The sequence below is a fragment of the Saccopteryx bilineata genome, chromosome X (assembly GCF_036850765.1).
Source record: "Saccopteryx bilineata isolate mSacBil1 chromosome X, mSacBil1_pri_phased_curated, whole genome shotgun sequence".
NCBI lineage: Eukaryota > Metazoa > Chordata > Mammalia > Chiroptera > Emballonuridae > Saccopteryx > Saccopteryx bilineata.
Genome location: NC_089502.1, coordinates 55,614,750 through 55,633,450, shown reverse-complemented (window position 1 = coordinate 55,633,450; position 18,701 = coordinate 55,614,750). Strand labels below are relative to the sequence as shown.

General features: G+C 39.5%; 1 protein-coding gene across 3 annotated transcripts in view; it reads right to left on the bottom strand.

The window, feature by feature from the left end:
* The window catches only part of DIAPH2 (diaphanous related formin 2), a 1,004,885-nt gene that overhangs the window by 241,636 nt on the left and 744,548 nt on the right, over positions 1 to 18,701 (bottom strand). For all 3 annotated transcript variants that reach the window (XM_066248744.1, XM_066248745.1, XM_066248746.1), the window contains one exon: positions 13,006 to 13,170. In XM_066248744.1, coding sequence (XP_066104841.1) covers positions 13,006 to 13,170 — 165 coding nt within the window. The remainder of the gene's footprint in view (positions 1 to 13,005; positions 13,171 to 18,701) is intronic.

Genomic DNA, 18,701 nt, shown 5'->3' with positions numbered 1-18,701 from the left:
ATGCACAAATACTAAGAAAAAGCATATTTCTATGAAAATAGTATATACTTTAAACTTTTAATGTAGTATGAGGGAACAACCATATGATTATGATGTATTAAAAAGGCTTAATCTTAATTTTTTTTAAATATTATTTACCGATTCTAGAGAGAGGAGAGAGAGAAAGAAAAACGGAGAAAGGGAGCGGAAAGTATCAGCTCATCAAGGCTTCCTGTATGTGCCTTGACTACGCAAGCCCAGAGTCTTGAAAGGCAGCTATGCTCACCACTATACCACCAACGCCAACTCATCCTAGAGTTTTGAACCAGTGACCTCACCAGTTCAGGTCCATGCTTTATACACTGCGCCACCACGCGTCAAGCTTCAATTGATTTTTTATTTATAAATCTTATATTTTAAACTAAGGAACATATATGTGGGCAAGTGTTTTCTGGGAGATGTTACCTGATGAAGGAGGCTGGCTTCTACCACTAAAAATAATGAACCTTCAAAATTAAGTTTCCAATTTGTTGGGGACATCAACACATCTCCCATCCAAAGATTTTATTGGTACCTACGGCTATGTTTGTTATAATTATTATTATTATTTTTTTGCATTTTTCTGAAGCTGGAAACAGGGAGAGACAATCAGACAGACTCCCGCATGCGCCCGACCGGGATCCACCCGGCACGCCCACCATGGGGCGACGCTCTGCCCACCAGGGGGCGGTGCTCTGCCCATCCTGGGCGTCGCCATGTTGCGACCAGAGCCACTCTAGCGCCTGAGGCAGAGGCCACAGAGCCATCCCCAGCGCCCCGGCCATCTTTGCTCCAATGGAGCCCCGGCTGCGGGAGGGGAAGAGAGAGACAGAGAGGAAGGTGCGGCGGAGGGGTGGAGAAGCAAATGGGCACTTCTCCTGTGTGCCCTGGCCGGGAATCGAACCCGGGTCCTCCGCATGCTAGGCCGACGCTCTACCGCTGAGCCAACCGGCCAGGGCTATGTTTATTATTTTATCCATGGTTTAATCATCTGTCTTACTCTTCCTAATCACTGTTGCATTTGATATGTCTCTAATTTACATAAAATTTGAGGCCTTTTTTTAAACTACTAGACCAAAGACAATTGAGCTAAAACAAATTATACACTATTCCAAACTATTCTGTCTCTAGTATAAAAATGATTGGTTCTTTTGTGCTCTATTATTAAAAGTTAAAAAAAATAAAATAATTTCCGGGAAAACATCATATTGAGTAATCCATTAATTTGAACATAGTATTTATAAGATCTTGAAGAGTAATAGACTTCAAACATCTTCCAATTCAAAAAAATGGGAAGAGTACATGAACAGACACTTCTCCCAGGAAGAAATATAAATGGCCAACAGATATATGAAAAGATGCTCATCTTCATTAGCTATTAGGGAAATGCAAATCAAAACTACAATGAGATACCACCTCACACCTGTTAGATTAGCTATTATCAACAAGACAGGTAATAATAAGTGTTGGAGAGGCTGTGGAGAAAAAGGAACCCTCATTCACTGTTGGTGGGAATGTAAAGTAGGACAACCATTATGGAGGAAAGTATGGTGGTTCAAAAAACTGAAAATAGAACTACCTTATGACCCAGCAATCCCTCTACTGGGTATATACCCCCAAAACTCAGAAACATTGATACGTAAAGACACATGCAGCCCCATGTTCACTGCAGCATTGTTCACAGTGGCCAAGACATGGAAACAACCAAAAAGCCCTTCAACAGATGACTGGATAAAGAAGATGTGGTACATATACACTATGGAATACTACTCAGCCACAAGAAATGATGATATTGGATCATTTACAACAGCATGGATGGATCTTGATAACATTATATGGAGTGAAATAAGTAAATCAGAAAAACTAAGAACTGCATGATTCCATACATAGGTGGGACATAAAAATGAGACTCAGAGACACGGACAAGAGTGTGGTGGTTACGGGGGGGGGGAGGAGAGGGAGGGAGAGGGGGGAAGGGGGGCACAAAACCAGATAGAAGGTGACAGAAGACAATTTGACTTTGGGTGAGGGGTATGCAACATAATTAAATGTCAAAATAAGCTGGAAATGTTTTCTATGAACATATGTACCCTGATTTATTAAGATCATCCCATTAAAATTAATAAAAAAATAAAAAAAACCCAAAATGCCAACATTTGAATGGATGAATGGCCTATTCCCTGGCTCTTCAGGAGTACTGTGTGATCTCTGATTTGCCCACAAACCCCATCAAAAATCAAGAAATTAATTCTGATTATCATGAGACCATACATTTGCAGAAAATAAAATCAACTTGGAGTGGTGAACACACAGTACAATACACAGATGATGTATGACATATAACTTTCATTATATATCATTTTATTAACCAACGTCACACCAATACATTCAATAAAAAGTTAAGAAAAAAAGAAAAGGAAATAAAAGCAGATATATGAGTAAAAATAGAAAATCCTGAAATTCCATCTTCAGGATTATCACATGTTTCAGATCTGTAAAATAAAAGGTTTAAGAGACTAGTCTTTGACTCTAAAATAAATGGTTTAAGAGACTATAGTTTATTACTTTAAAATTTGGTTCAAGGAGAGAATGAGGGAAAACGTATCTATATATATAGTTAGGACACCGATTTTAAATAATACTATTACCTTTTTGTGATTAAATTACAAACCTTTACATAATTACCAGTTCCCATTTGTAAACTAAAAGGCAGCCCAGTTGAGGTAAATGGTTCTTAAATCAAAGTACAGAGCAAAGACAGGAAGTAGAATGCTTATAAAATGTTAGTATGAATGAGACCAATCGGCAATTCCCCAATTAAGAACTGAAGTCCCCTTGTAACAGGGAAGTTTGATGAAGGTATTATTTAGAAAACAAAGAGAAGGCAAGATTTCATTAGTCTATATACAGGGGGCTTCCAATAGTCAAGTATGGTTAGCAGGGCACCGAAGACCAGATATTCTGGAAAAGGCATCAAAACATGAACCAACTGATATTTTGATCACAAGTGAAGACATAATCAGTAGCATGCACTAAATGCGGATGGTCATATCCATATCGGCATAAGCTACAAGGATTTTTACAAATAAATAGACATTTTAGGGATTAAATTTTCACAAGACTTTTATTATTAAGAAAAATATCTTCACCATTTAAATACACATGTATATGCACAGAGAAATACCCGGAAGTACACAGGCCAAGGTATTCACTTTAATTGTCTCTGGGAAGTAGAATTTCAGTTAATTATTTTCCCTGAAGTTTTAAATTTTTCTACAATTTACATGCATGACTTCAAAATTTTACAAGTCATTATGAACCAGGACATCTTTCAAAGCTACAGAAAATATGAGCAACTAAAACAATACCTTACACAGTGATCAAGTTGATAATTGAAATTATCGTTCTAATATTAAATTGATTCAACAGATGCATTACTAACTAATCTTATCCCAATTGTGCATACTAATTTGAATCCTCTCACATTGTTTCCAAATGATAATTAAAAAAAAAATCTTCAGCAGATCAGATAACTCTAAGCAGGGTTTCTCAACATTGGCATTTTTTTTTCTTCTTTTCCAAGTAAGAGGAGGGGAGATAGAGAGACAAACTCCCACCTGTGTCCTGACTGGGATTCATCCGGCAACCCCTGTCTGGGTCTGATGCTCTGCCCATCTAGGTCCATGGTCTCAACCGAGCTATTCTTAGCACCTGAGGCAGAGGCTCCATGGAGCCATCCTCAGCACCTGGGGCCGATGCCATCTAATCAATTGAGCCACAGCTATGGGAGGAGAAGAGAGAGAGAAGGGGGAGAAGGAAGGGTGAAGAAACAGACAGTCACTTCTCCTGTGTGCCCTGATTGGGAATCAAACTTGGGACTTCCACATGCCAGGCCAACACTCTTCCAATGAGCCAACCACTAGGGCCAATCTTGGCATTTGGGGCCAGATATTTCTTTGTTATGTGTGGGGCTCTATTATACATAGTAAGATGGTTAGCAGCGTCCCTGGCTTCACCCACTAGATGCTAGTAGCAACTCCTCCTTGGTTGTTGACAACTAAAAATGCCTCTAGTACTTGTCCCATGTCCCCAAGTAGGCCAAGTCACCCCTAGGTTAGGACCACTGCCCTAAAGTAACACCAGACAAGTCAGTCTGTAAGCAAGCAATTGACTTTGCCCTAAATCAGTGATTGGCAAACTCATTAGTCAACAGAGCCAAATATCAACAGTACAATGATTGAAATTTCTTTTGAGAGCCAAATTTTTTAAACTTAAACTATATAGGTAGGTACATTCCTTATCAAGGTAGTGCCCACACGTGGCGTTTTGTGGAAGAGCCACACTCAAGGGGCCAAAGAGCCACACGTGGCTCACGGGCCGCAGTTTGCAGATTAGGGACCTAGGTAATCTGCATTAATTTGCCTATGGCTCAGAACAGCTGTCAGTCAAAAGAAGCCACTGAAGCTAGGTTACTGCTTGTCCAGCACGTGATAGATACCCTTTAGGTTCTATTGAGGACCCCCAGACCTTCTTATGCAGTGAAATAGTGGTTTCTCCACTTTGAACTCGGCGTGGAAAACTAGGAAACAATGTCTGTTTACTATTCAACATAAACACCAAATAACATAGGGAAGACCAAAATGGAAAGAACTCCTTTCAATGTAAGAGGCCACACAGTACATGTCATGTCCTCTTTAAATTCTTCCTTAAATCCAAAATAATGAATGCCTCTCTCCTCTATGCTCACAAACTCTTTGTCTGAATATATCACATTTCATCATCAGTACTTGTTCCTTGGGTAGCCTTTCCCACAAGAATGTGAGCTCTAGAGGCCACAGTTTGATTTTTTTTTCCATCTTTGATCATTTAATTCATTCATTGTTTTATTAATTTATTAAGCCAATCCTATATGTCTTTAGTGATTAGTGCTGTGCTGGACCCAGAGTTGGCTCATGACAGTGCTGATCACGGAGGATATGAAGACAAACACATTCCAGGGGAACGTGCGCTAGGAGGGAGGTGTGAATGCACACAGAAAGGTTTCCAGAGGTCTTCTTTGATGAAGTGACTCTAAAAAATTAGAAAAGCAAGTGGAGAGGGAGTGGGAGGAGGGGAAAGAAAGAAGGGCAGAGCCCACAAAAGGAGCTTTGTGGCTAGGGTTCCAGGGAGAGTCCTGCCTCCTACTACCTTATACGGGGGATAGGGCATCTTTTCTGATCCAAGATTGATTAGCAAATGGATAAACAACTGAGAACACAGCAGAATGGAGAACAGCTGAGCAAGCTGAGAGGACGGGACTGGTAGCAGGGCCCTTGGGATCTCCCTGCGCAGGTTGGAACAGGCCGACTTTGATACCAATCAACAGCTTCGGCCAACCTCCAGGCCACTGGAAAAGGTCAGCCTGTATCCCCTACTGCTTATCTTATAACTTTCTGACTTCCTGGTGTTTGGACATAATTCAATAATAACTTATTTATAGGGAACATTTCCTTGAAAAATTCTATTGGAGGTATTGTTGCTCAAACTAAAGATACTGCATTTTGTTCTTGGTTCTAGTTCTTACTAGACTTTAATAACAAAAGCAGGCATTGAACTGATTTGCTAACATTTGCAGTGTTAACCATTACACTGCCGTATATTTTTAAATGGCAATACTCAGTTAGCCACAGACAATTCTGACATCTTTAGGTAACACGATACTTTACAATTTGATAATACTAATCTAAAATTACACATATTTAAAAACTCTTTATACCATTAGGCACTTTTATCATGTCGGGGAATTTGAGTTTTCTTTAAACCACGTATGCCATTACTACATTTTCCTTTTGCTTCTTATAACATTTAGCTTTTTTAATACAAAGAACAATTGTGTTGGAAGAATAGGACAGCTACTTCTGGCCCAGAGTAAACAGTCAAACAGAATAAAGCAGGTGAGAGGTTACATCTTTTTCTAAAGAAGAACTCAATGATGTCTGGATAACACCATCCTAGCCTGCCATCTGGTCTAGCTGGGGAATGACGTATTCTGGTCAAATATTCTGCTTAATAGAGTTACCATATATTTTACATGGATTGCTTAGTTTCAAAGAGTTGCAATAGTTCAAAATAAACCCAAGGCTATGTAGCCCTGGTGGTCCCAGCTTAGCTTTGAGAATCTTCTGGGCTTGTGTGATTAATTAGAGGGAGTTGGTGGGCCCTTAGGGGCTCTATTTGCATGAAAGCATTTAAGCTGCTATTTTATTTATTCCTGGATTCCAGGAAGGAGAATATACATGCCTAGGTGCCTGAGCAAAGTATAAGAAGGGGGCCAAGGGTGGCTTTATGGGCTTAGGATACCCTTCAGGTCTCTAGGACTTGAAAAAATATACCATATTTCCCTATGTATAACACACACCCTGTTTGAAAAATTTGGGGTCTAAAAACAGGGTGCATCTTATACAGTGATTGCAGATTTTTTTACTTACATTTCCCACTTTTTTGCGCTTGTTTTTACGCTCATTGTTGAAAACAGCAATTCGTTATCAGACACAGATGAGGACAAGCTAATGGATGGGAATTTTGACAATGATGAAGAGTTGTATGAATTTTATGATGAATAAAACTTGAGTTCAATAACTTTTTTAAAATTTCAGGCCCCCATATTAAGGTGCGTCTTATTCATGGGATCATCTTATACATGGGCCATACGATGTATTTTAAGCTTCCAAGGAAAGAGGGATAAGGAAAGAAGGGAAAGAAACTGGTTTTTCTTTCTTTTTAATTTTAAGAAATTTTATTATTCATTTTAGAGAGGCGAGGGGGAGAGAGCAACAGAGAGAGAGAGAAAAGGGGGAGGAGCAGGAAGCATCAACTCCTCTATGTGCCTTGACCTGGCAAGCCTGGGTTTTTGAACTTGCGACCTCAGCAATCCAGGTGGATGCTTTACCCACTATGCCACCACAGGTCAGGCAGAAGGAATTGTTTTTATGAAGGGTTCTGTGAAACATGACTGCTCTGCATTGAACATGACCCCATCATGGTACTGAGAGGACTGGTAGGAAAACTGACGCAGGAGGAGACTGAGTCCTCGGCCCAGACATGGGCACTTATAGTGAGGGGCCAAGCAAATTGTCAGCAGGAAGCATTAGCAAAAGGGAGATGGAGTAACAGATAAACATGAAGGCAGGGCTTCGTCCATTCTGTTCAATGTTATATTCTCATCACCCTAGAAGAGCAGGCACTCAAATATCTGTGGGAAAATATTGGTGGTGACTATAGATGACATGTTTCTGAGCTAATAGATGACTCTAGATGTACTTCTGGGAGTTGACACTTTGCATGGAGCCCAAGTCCCACCATGAGGGTAAGAAGAGATATTTTGGGATATCTGAGTTATTGTTACTAAGGTGACCTCTGAATTCACAGGTGATGAGACCTGGAGACATTGACCTTATAAATAAAACTGTTCAAGAGGCACATCAGGGTCTTTACAGTTTCTCGAGGGCATTGTCATAATAATAATTACTAGAGTTTACATGATTGATGAAGTCTCTTCTCTGTTAAAGAATACAGTTTCTTTATGTAACTCCATAATTTTTATAACACGGCACTAAAGTTTCCTTTAAATGCCAAGTGCTTTGCGAATAGAAGGTTTAAAAATGTGTCAAAATAACTTAGTCTTCTTGGATCGGGAATTATACATACAATCTTTTAATGTAAAAATCCATCCTTATTTCTTTAAAGGCGAATTGCCTTTAATGAACGAATAAAATGTTCAGTATATTATCAATTTGGTCTTTTGAGTCTAACTAAATACAGATGCTCACTTTGGCTTTTTAATTACAGTTTCAATTTAGACATGATCGAGGCCTTATAAAGAGAAAGATGGCTTGAGAGAGATTAAGAACTTCTCAGAATTGGGCATCTCTATAAGCCAACGCACGGAGCGCTCAGACAAGCTTAGATTTTAGAAGGACAATTATCGAAGATGGAAGGAAGCAAATCCCTAAGTAAGAATAAACAGCTACCACGGCTGTCTTAACTCCCCATGCCATACTAGCTATGGGAGCAATTAAAGCATGATGGCAATCACACATTTGCCTCTGAGACTTCATTTAATTTTTATATGGAGCTCCCAAGGTGTCTGTATGTTCCAAGAGGCTCATGTCCTCTTAGGCACTTGCTGTCATGTTGTTCTACGGCTGGCTCGCACTTTCCAGTCGTGAACTTAAACTTGACTTCTCCCAGACTGGGAGGAAAGGTCACACTGCATGATGATGGCTCATTCAGCCAACCTCAGATGGTCTGGCGTTTAAGTAATCACCTTCTTTTGATTTTGTAACCACCTTCATTTTAAACAGCTACGATTTTATCCTGAGGTCACAAGAAGTCCTTAAAGAATTTCAAGTCAGGAAATAAATGTTATCTCAGTCATTTTGTTTCACGGGTCACTCTGACTAGAGCACAGTGTGTGGATTCAAAGTTAGAAATGGTTAAGAGAACTTAAGTAGACACAGATAGCAGTCAGCACATCATTGTAATAGTCCCAACGAGAAATGGTAGCAGCCTAGAACTAAAATAGCATCCGTGGGCTTGGACAGAAATGGATGGGTTCGGAAGGTATTTAGGAGGTAGAAGCAGCAACGGCATAAAACTCCCTGACTTATAGATAGCACTTCACCCTCTAACACTTAGTCATTTTAACGCTCCTCTAAGAGCTGTTCAGAAACTGTTAAAGAAAAGTCCCAATGAAAAAATATTAAAGTTTATCAAACGAACAGTAGCAAACATTTCTTTTGTTGAGGGGAAATCTTTTAGCATGATTAATAGTAATTGTAACATTTTCTTCTGAGGTAATAATGTCTCCGCATCTAATTCTGCAAAGCCTTGTTCCTGTATTTCCAGTATACAAGATATAGAATGGGAACACGCACACAACAAACATTTACTGAGTGCCCAGGTAACACATTGCTCTTCAAAAAAACCAAATAAAAACACACAGCAGCAACAGGAAATTAATGGATTTTTAAAAAGAAAAAAACTATTATTTTCTATAACTTATTTGGAGCTATAAAATTTATTGAAGTATAATACTTGCCTCGAACCCTTTCCCAACAGCTGAAATTAATTTTTATGCCTAAGCCCAACAGACTGCACAGTGGCAAAACATCTAAGGTTCACTGATTTTGAATATTTGAATTCAAAATATCTTAAAAAAAAAAAGACAGTGCCGTCAACTATTTGAACTAGTAGAATGACTGAAGCAGAAAAAATAAGCAAAATAAAAAAAATGTTCAGACATTACATAAATATGGAATGTTATTTTCTTCCACAAAACATTCAACCTAAATTTAGGAACTATTAATTCATCTTGCCTATATAGAAAGCAGTCTTTGAATCACCAATGATCTCAGAGAAGCTAGCCAGACAGTCTTCATTCTGAATTGAGAAATGTTTCCAATTACATAGATCTTCATGCCAATATAGAAGACATTAATATTGAATATCTTTAATACCCTCATTAGTTGAATAATATTAATGATATGAATAATTAATAGAGCCACATCTCATGGAGATTAGCCAATTTTGCTTTCATTAATTCGAACGTGTCTACTTTAAAAAAGGTCTTAATCCGTAATGTCAACCCCTCCTGTTGAATTCCATTTTTCCCCATTCTTTAAACGATATGGCTTGGGGGACGATTTTTGGTCTGTGTGTTTTGTTTATGCTACACATGCCAAATAGATCTCCCAAAATGAAACTTTTAGCTCATTTGGAAGTAATTTTTGGTAGCACATGAATCAGAACTCTTATTTTCTTTCCAGCACTACTGGTATTTTATTGCTTCCATCTATTGTCCAATATGCTTTTAGCGCTAAGACCCCTCAGGCCAAACTTACAAAGTGCTAAGAAAATGGGAATTTCTGGTGATAACAATTTTTGTCTCCCTTTCAGGGTTCTCCTTTCCCCTGGGAAAGCAAAATTACTTTAAGCTCACTACGCAACAGGAACATGGTGGGCACAAATGATTGACTGAAGCTGGTGATGTTGATTAAGGAGTGTTCAGCTTATAGGTCAGGTGGAAAACCCTTAAATCCGCTTGTCAAAGTCTTCTTGTCAAACTCCTATGGATTTTTCCAGACTTTGCCCAAATGTCACTTTCTCCGTGAAGACATTTCCTGCTAGATGAGGCAGGGTGAGGCTATTCTTCCTTCATGTTGTTATAGCACCCTGACATACTCCTACAGCAATACTTACCAAATTAGATTGCATTTACTTGTCTGTTTCCCTCTATTTATGTATCAAGAGAGATGATTCTCCTCCTCTTACCTCTAATGTACTCCCCAAATCAGGTTGGTTTCTCAATACACAATAATGGAATCGCTGGACAGAGAATGGCTAATACAGTCATCCCTCTCCATATTGTGGTTCACTTTTCACGGTCTCACTGTATCACAGATTTTTGAATTGTATATATCTAATTTTGTATCGCAGATTTTTCACTATATTGCAGAATTTTGTGGTATATAGGTATTTTTATATACTTATTATTTTAATTATTTTTGCAGTAAGATAAGCATTTTCTAGCCTAAAAAAATGAAAAGGTTTATAGGAGTGTGAGGTGGGTTTATAAAGCTTTATATATATATATATATATAAAATAAAATCAATGTAAGGTTGCTACTTTGTGGAATTTCACCTATTGCGGGGGATTCTGGGACCTAACCCTTGCAATAGACAAGGGACCACTGTTGTACTCTTCATCGGCATACCATAGGTTACATGGTGTTTTCACACAGTGGTTAGAAAGACATGGCAGTAATTCACATTTATATTTTGAAGATGAGAAAACTAATAATAGAGAGGTACCATGACCAACCCAAGTTCAAAGCAGGTGCATGCCTAGTTCTTATGCGAGCTAGGCCCTAAGGGTGAGTATGTAGAGGTGGAAGCTGGGCATTCTGTCGGAGAGATGGTAACAGCCGCCTAGGACACAACGGAGGAGTTGCTTCCCTGTTTGGAAAGCTCCAAAACTCAATCTTAGCAGGTTCTCAAGAAGTTAAAATGCACCTAAAACCAGACAATTCAGAGTGTCAACTTATTTACAATGAGAATGATTTGGGACAAATTATTTCCCAGTACTCAAGTACATGCAAAGTAAAGCCAGGGTGTGTACACACACAAACACACACACACACACACACACACACACCTCTCTCTGAAATTCTGACCATGACTCATATACTACTAAAGAAGAAGTTTGAATCAGTTCTCAGAGAACAGTAGCATAATCCCTTCATTGTATATACAAATAACAATAAACAAATAGCTAGAAAGGATACATTGTTTACCTACAGTCACGTAGCTTGTTATTGATAGCAAAAGGACAAGAATGAGGTCTTCTTAACAATGATACCCTTACATTTTTTTAAATAAGTTATGACTGAGAAGTATGACAACTATAATTCTTAGCAAGTCTTCCGAGCCTCTGGCTAATATAATTAAATATTGGCCATTTGGTAGAAACTGTTCCTTATCAACTGCTGTAACCTAGGAGAAGTCTTCCAAATTCTAACCGGCTCTGTATGTTGGGGAGGCTGGGGGGCAGGCACAGGCCATGTTGCAAGATCCAATTCATATTTAAACAAGGCACTTGACAAGAGCAATTATATTTATTCCTCTCCCTTCATCCAGACATTGACGTTACAAAAATAATTCATTGGATTTATCTTTTCAGTGTGTCAATGGAAATGCCCTTTCTTGTCCCCACTCCTTTCCAACATGCTTTGTTTTGCTGTATGACAACAATCTAACTAGACAGAACCTGGGTGTTCATATGTTCATGTCACTGTTATGACTTTTAAGTTTTTAAAAGAGTTTGACCACTCATCACCAGCAGAACACATTTTAGTACTTCTTGGCCAGATAAAAATTAAAAACGTGTGTCTATGAAGTAGCAAAGCACAAAGGCCAAAATCAGCTAATATTCTCAGCAAAATAGAAGACAAATGATCATATTGATGGAAGTTGTTAGATTAGTATCTATTACCAAAGGTGCGGGCTTGGCCCTGGGTCCTGTGTCCTAGGTTAGCAGATGAAAACCAATGGCTTCAACAAATATACTTTTATCTCACATGTTGTACAAGTCACACTCAAATCAAAAGATGTCATGGGCCAGCACCACGATTTCAGAGAAGGAGCCTTATTTAGCCAATAACTGCTTCGGAGATAGAAACATACCTGGAACTGCAATAATTAGTTTGCTAATTGGTCTTCCTGCTGGGGATAATCACTAGATTTCTTCCTTTAAAATAGATGAAACTTTTACCTGTTTGATGGCAGCCACTGCACATATCCTTTCCCACAGACATCATCAGAGTCTGCGCACTTCGACTCCTTCCGGGATGGAGAAGCTGGTCCACAGCAGGAGCAAAGCAAAGCTTTTTTTCCCTTCTGGCCTGTCACTGGCACCCTGATCGCTTCCCTCCGATTACTAATAGTTACTGTTATCCCCAAGAGTCACAGTTGGAAACAAGAGCCCACATTATATAAGAAACTTTAGGTATTCAAGGTCATTTACATAGTCCAATTTAGAACCAGCTTCTCATCTAATTTTGAAAGAAATGTTTTCATCGGTCACAGCATTTTAAAGTATTCAGTAAAAGATTATTTTAGATATGAATTTTCAAGCTTGGTCAAGTGATAATATTATGCTGGATAAAAATCAGGGTTATATAAGTACCAATTCATTTATTTTCTGTAAAATTTCAGTAGAGAAATCCTCATATATACCTAAAGCTGAAGATAATTCATTTAGGTCTCCATTATATGAAAAGCCAGACAACAATTTTTAGTCATGTCACAAGTATAAAATATCTGTCAATTCCTGTTAAAGAGCTATAACATGAAACCAATATGGCCAATAGCTACATAAAATAACAAGAGAGGAAATCATTGCAAAACAAAAGCAATAGCCCTTGCAATCCTTGAAGAGGTAGTACTCACCAGAAACAAAGTCCGGAAGTTGTTGAGGTCACCAAAAAACTCTTCTATGCTCACTGTCTTGGCATCAAAAATAAAGTATTCTCCAAGATTCTCATAGAGCTTTACCATGTTGCTGTGCATGGTGGACAATTTGTCATACTGTTCTCTGGCACTCTTTGTAAAGCTGTAGGTTTCTGTTAAGGAACATGACCCAACCGGACCCCAAAGGACATCACTAGAAGGTAAGATTGAATTATACCACCATTTCTAGGAATAATTACATATTAGTTTGCTAGGGTCGCCATGGCGAAATGCCACAGACCAGGAACCTTAAACTATAGACATTTATTTTCTCACAGTTCTGGAGGCTGGAGATCCACTATCAAGGTGTTGACAAGTTTGGTTTCTTCCGTGGCCTCACTCCTTGTGTTGTTGTACATGGTGACCTTCTTCCTGTGTCCTCCCATGGTGGTCCCTCTGCGCTCTCTGTGGAGGTCCCTCTGCACTCTCTGTGTCCTAATCTCCTCTTCTGAAGAGGACACTGGTCACATCAGATTAGAGCCCACCTTTCGACCCTCATTTTAACTGAACTACCTCCGTAAAGGCCCCATCCCCAAATAGTTGCATTCTGACGGTCTGGAGGCTCAGGCTTCAACATAGGAGTTTTGGACAGACACAATTCAAACCTTAACAAGTTGCTGGTGTCATTATATCAGTCAGTGGGTTTCAAAAAATCTATGAGTTAGGCAGAAGTATTTAATGTATAACCATGCAGAACATGTTTGCTAAATCAAAACATCTAAATATAAACACCCCAAAAATGTCTCCTTTTTATGAACAAGGTACAATAGAAATAAACATTTACAAAAAAACTTAGAAAAAAAGGTGAATAGACTCCTTTTTCAATATACCTATTTCATATAGGTAGAGAGGTTATGGTGAATTCTATATATAGGTTATGTTATATGTGTGTATATATATATTTATGTATATATTCCTCATGAGAAGGAGAAAGAAAAGGGAGGAAGGGAGAAGTGAGGGAGAGAAAACAGACTGTAGTTCTATAACCTTAATCACTTAACGGCTTATTAAAACCCATACTAGACTTCTGTCTGCTAAACCTGAGCCCAGGGGCTTGAGCATTATAATTTCTGACAAATTCCCAGGTGATGCCAGAACTGCCAGCCCAGGATTGTACTTTGAGTAATGCTCTAGAAAAGCTACTGATCCAGAAATTCATTACACAACTGTTTTACAAATTTTATCAAGGCCCTGGCTGGTTGGCTCAGCAGTTGAGGGTTGGCCTGGCATGTGGAAGTCCCAGGTTTGATTCCTGGCCAGGGCACACAGTAGAAGCACCCATCTGCTTCTCCACCCTTCCCTCTCTATCTCTCTTTTCCCCTCCCACAGCCAAGGCTCCATTGGAGTAAAGTTTGGCCCAGCTGCTGAGGAAGGCTCCATGGCCTCCACCTCAGGTGCTAGAATGGCTCTGGTTGCAATGGAGCAATGCCCCAGATGGGCAGAGCATTGCCCTCTGGTGGGCTTGCCTGGTGGATCCCAGTCGGGCACATGTGGGAGTCTGTCTCTCTGCCTTCCTGCTTCTCACTTAAGAAAAATACAAAAAAAATGTGGCAACAATCATTGCTATCAAAGCATAAAATAATCTAAATATTTAAATGGGTCCGACTAAAGGTATCTCATTCTATCCAAATTTATACTCATCAGAAATGATAATACTTTTTATTTCTGATAACAGAAGATATGTTTATAGAAAATGATCTCTTTAGGGGATTTAGAAATGGGAAAACATAAAGAAGTAAACAAATTTTCAACAACAGAGACACACGTGTTGTGAACATTCTGGAACATTTCCTTCTGGTCTTCCTATGGTTAATAACCTTTGAATGCTAATGGATAAGAACATTTCAGAGAAAGGGAAGCGGGCTAACCATAAAAATATAGGAAACCAAACCTACCTTCTAAAATTAGAGTTAAATCTATTAAAAATCAATATGATCACAGAAGTAAAATGCCTTTGAACAGAAATATAGAAGGCAGTTAATCAGACATGAGTAGAGCAAGGGCAAAGGGCCAAGTACAGAGGATCACAGGGTGAGGGCCCTGGGTGCCCAGCAGTGAGCAGGACTGGGAGGGCGGGGTCTCATCCTGAGGACGGCCATTCCTCCCCTAGCATGTGACTGGGAAGCAGTTTGAATCCCTGACCATTCATATCACTTATCTTTTGGTTTTGACCCTCCTCTGACCTTTCCTCACTTAGCATATTGCTAGTCATGGGGTAGATGCCCTTGGAGGGGGAACAAGAGACCAAAAAGTGGCCTCATGTGACTCCCATGTGGACCCTTGCATGAGCACTCCCTTAAGCAATGAACCCTGGCAGTAACATCTACGCCTCACTTGTGTTGCAGCTCCAGGTCATGAAAAGCAACAAAACCAGACAAGCGATCCTTCAGAGGCCAGCACCAGCTGCAGTGACCAATGACCCCATGCCCTGGAGCTGACCAATCAGCACAGTCCAGACCCTGAAAGGACATACCTGGAGAGCTGATGAATATTCTACTAGGATCCTCCCCTGGGACCTCCCATAAAATCCCCACCCTTAAAAGTCTTTAGTTAGGCCCCAGCCTGTTAACTCACTTGGCTGGAGTGTCGTCTGAAAACACCAAGATTGCAGGTTCGATCCCTAGTCAAGGCAAATATGGGGAGTACCAATGATTGCATAGCTAGGTGGAGCAGCAAATGGATGTCTCCCTCTCTCTATCTCTCTCACTCTCCCCTTCCCCTCTCTGTCTCTCTGAAATCAATCAATAAAAACAAATCATTAGTTATGACAGAGGACCCAGCAAGTCCTCCCTCCTGAGAGCACAGCAGAGCCTTCCCCATCTTCCTGCTGCCCCCAGACATGTTCCCTTTGCCCTTCTCTCTCCTAAGCTCCATGGGCCCCTTCTTTGGTCCCTGTAACTTGTTTCCTGAGCATATTTCTCTAAAGTTCACGTCTACCTCTGTGACTTTCTACACTTTCTCTTCTACTTTGAGTCTTGCCTCTGAATTCTTCCCTAGCCAGACCTCACGTACTAAGGTTGCTGAAGCGAGGTCCAGCCTGACTCCGCCCGTCTAACACCCTGTGCTGTTTTCACTGCTGCCAAAGAAATGGATTTGGAATAGTAAAAAAAATAATAATAGCACAGTTTGGGCATGGTATTTTTAAGATCCCTATAGTATATGACTATATTGTGCTAGTGTTATTTTATCAAGTACTGATAATTGTGTCTTGAAATACATGATTTGATAAGATTTTTCTGAATTCTTCAGTGTGTTTTATTATAACCCGGGGCAAAATTTATTTCCCATGGGAACATAGCTCTAGTTGTACAATGGAAGTCAGTGGGGAAATCAGAGCATTTCTGGAAAATTACTTTACAGCTGACACTTATGGGACACAACGGGATTTACAAGTGAGACGCTGCCATACCTGTGTTCTTCCTTATGCTTTGTAAGGATTAGCATTCACATTAGCAACCCAATAATCTCTTTCCCGCTAACAACCTTTCTAAGATTTAGATGAAATACAACCACCCCTGACATCTGAAATTACACCTGTTAGGTCTGGAGTATACCCAAACACTCTGAACACCCAGTGGAGATACTTGGCTTCCATGTTCCGCTTCAGCCAAATTGGCTAAACATAACCTCATACACTTGAAGTCAGGCAAGTATTCCAGTTGCTTCCTTCTAGTACTGAGCCCTGCTCTGGGAAACTATAACTCAGACCAAGCCATTGCCAGTTTTCTGCTTTTGTTGCATTTTTCATATATTTGGTATCTTTTAAATAAAGACAATTAGCTTTTCAAGGTTCATTTTATATATATATATATATATATATATATATATATATATATATATATATATGACCATCAAGCCAATTTTGATGTCCAAAGACCTGAAAGATTGAATGCATATCTGACTTATTCTACTTTCTTTTTACCAGCAAAGGGTTCTCAGTACCATTCAAACACCCTGTGGTTTCACCTCTGAGAATTTCAGCACAGGGTTTTTGATTTTTAAGAAACTGTTGAACATCCTGTTTAAGAGTTGCAGAAATAAGACAACACTCTATTTCTCAGCACAGAATGAAAGTGAGATTTCTGTTTTCTCGTCTCTCTCCCCTAAATAAAACAGACTCATGCCAGAGACCCGTGAGGCAGAAACACTTTGCAAAGGTCACTTAACTCCTACTCTATTTGCAATGCAAAGTACTAAACTATGTATTTCAGAAGACTCAACATCTGTACAACACAGAGGAAAAGCACAAGATAAAAAGGAAAGAAAAAAGCTGTGTATGTTTCCAATTTATCATAACACAATTTTTTACTAGTTAAAATATATCCATGGAGTGATACACGATTTCACAAATTTGTTCTCCTAGAACAAAACCTGATCTCAGAAATTCTGTCTGTGTACCAATGTGAGACAATTTGAAAAATTCTGCAAATGGTTTATCACAGATATAACAAATGGAAAGCAGACCAATTTCCAAGTCCTTCACTTATCTTCAAAGTGATTACTTTGTGGAACAGAGAGGCAGCATGAGTCAGCACTGAAATCTCTCACAAGTGCAACCTCATCACCAAATCCTACTGGGGACTGCAGGTAAAAAGAACCAGACCCTGGCCAGCTGGTTGAGTGGATAGAGTGAAAGCCTGGCATATGAACATCTGGGGTTTGATCCCCAGTAAGGGCACACAGGAGAAGCACCCATATGTATCTCTCTTCCTTGTTTCTCTCTTCCTATCTCACAGACAGTGGCTTGGTTGATCTGAGTGCATCAGCCTCAGGCGCAAAAAATAGCTTGTTTGTGAGCATTGACCCCAGACGAGGGGTGCCAGGTGGATCACAGGAAGGGCACATGCAAGAGTGTGTCTATCTCCCCTTCTCTCAGTTAAAAAAATAAATAAAAGAACTAGACACCATCTTTCCTTTCCATCCCTTCATGGCAGTTAGGAAATTTTCATTTGTTTTATTTTTCTGAGCAGCCACTAAATATAAGAGACTGATTAGTATTACCTAAGCATTGTAATGGATACAATAATCACTAAAGCCTGATCCAGACCTGAAGAAGTTTATAAACTAATGTTACCAATAATTCTACCATCATCAATTTGCATTTTTATAGGACTTTACCATTTAAGATATATTTTTTCCTACCATTATGTCCCATATTCTTTTTTGTTTAATTTATTGATTTTTAGAGAGAGAGAGGAAGGGAGAGAGAGACAGACATTGATTTGTTGCTTCATATATTTTTTTTAATTTTTCCATTGATTTGAGAGAAAGAAGGGAGAGAGAAGTATCAACTCATTATTCCACCTAATTGTTCCAATTGTCCCATTTATTTATGCTTTCACTAGTTGATTCTTGTATGTGCCCTGACCAGGGATCGAATCCACAATTTTCATATACCGTGACAATGCTCTAACCAACTGAGCTACCCAGCCAGGACCAATGTCCCATTTACTTGATAACAACAGTGGTAGGCAGTTAGACAAACATGAGCAGAGCAAGGACTACAGGCCAGGCCCAGAAGGTCATCAGGGTGGAAAGCCCTGGGTGCCCAGAAATGAACAAAACTGGGAAAACAAGGACCACACCCCTAGGGTAACCTCTCCTCCCCTAGCATATCACTTTGTGGTTCAGACCCG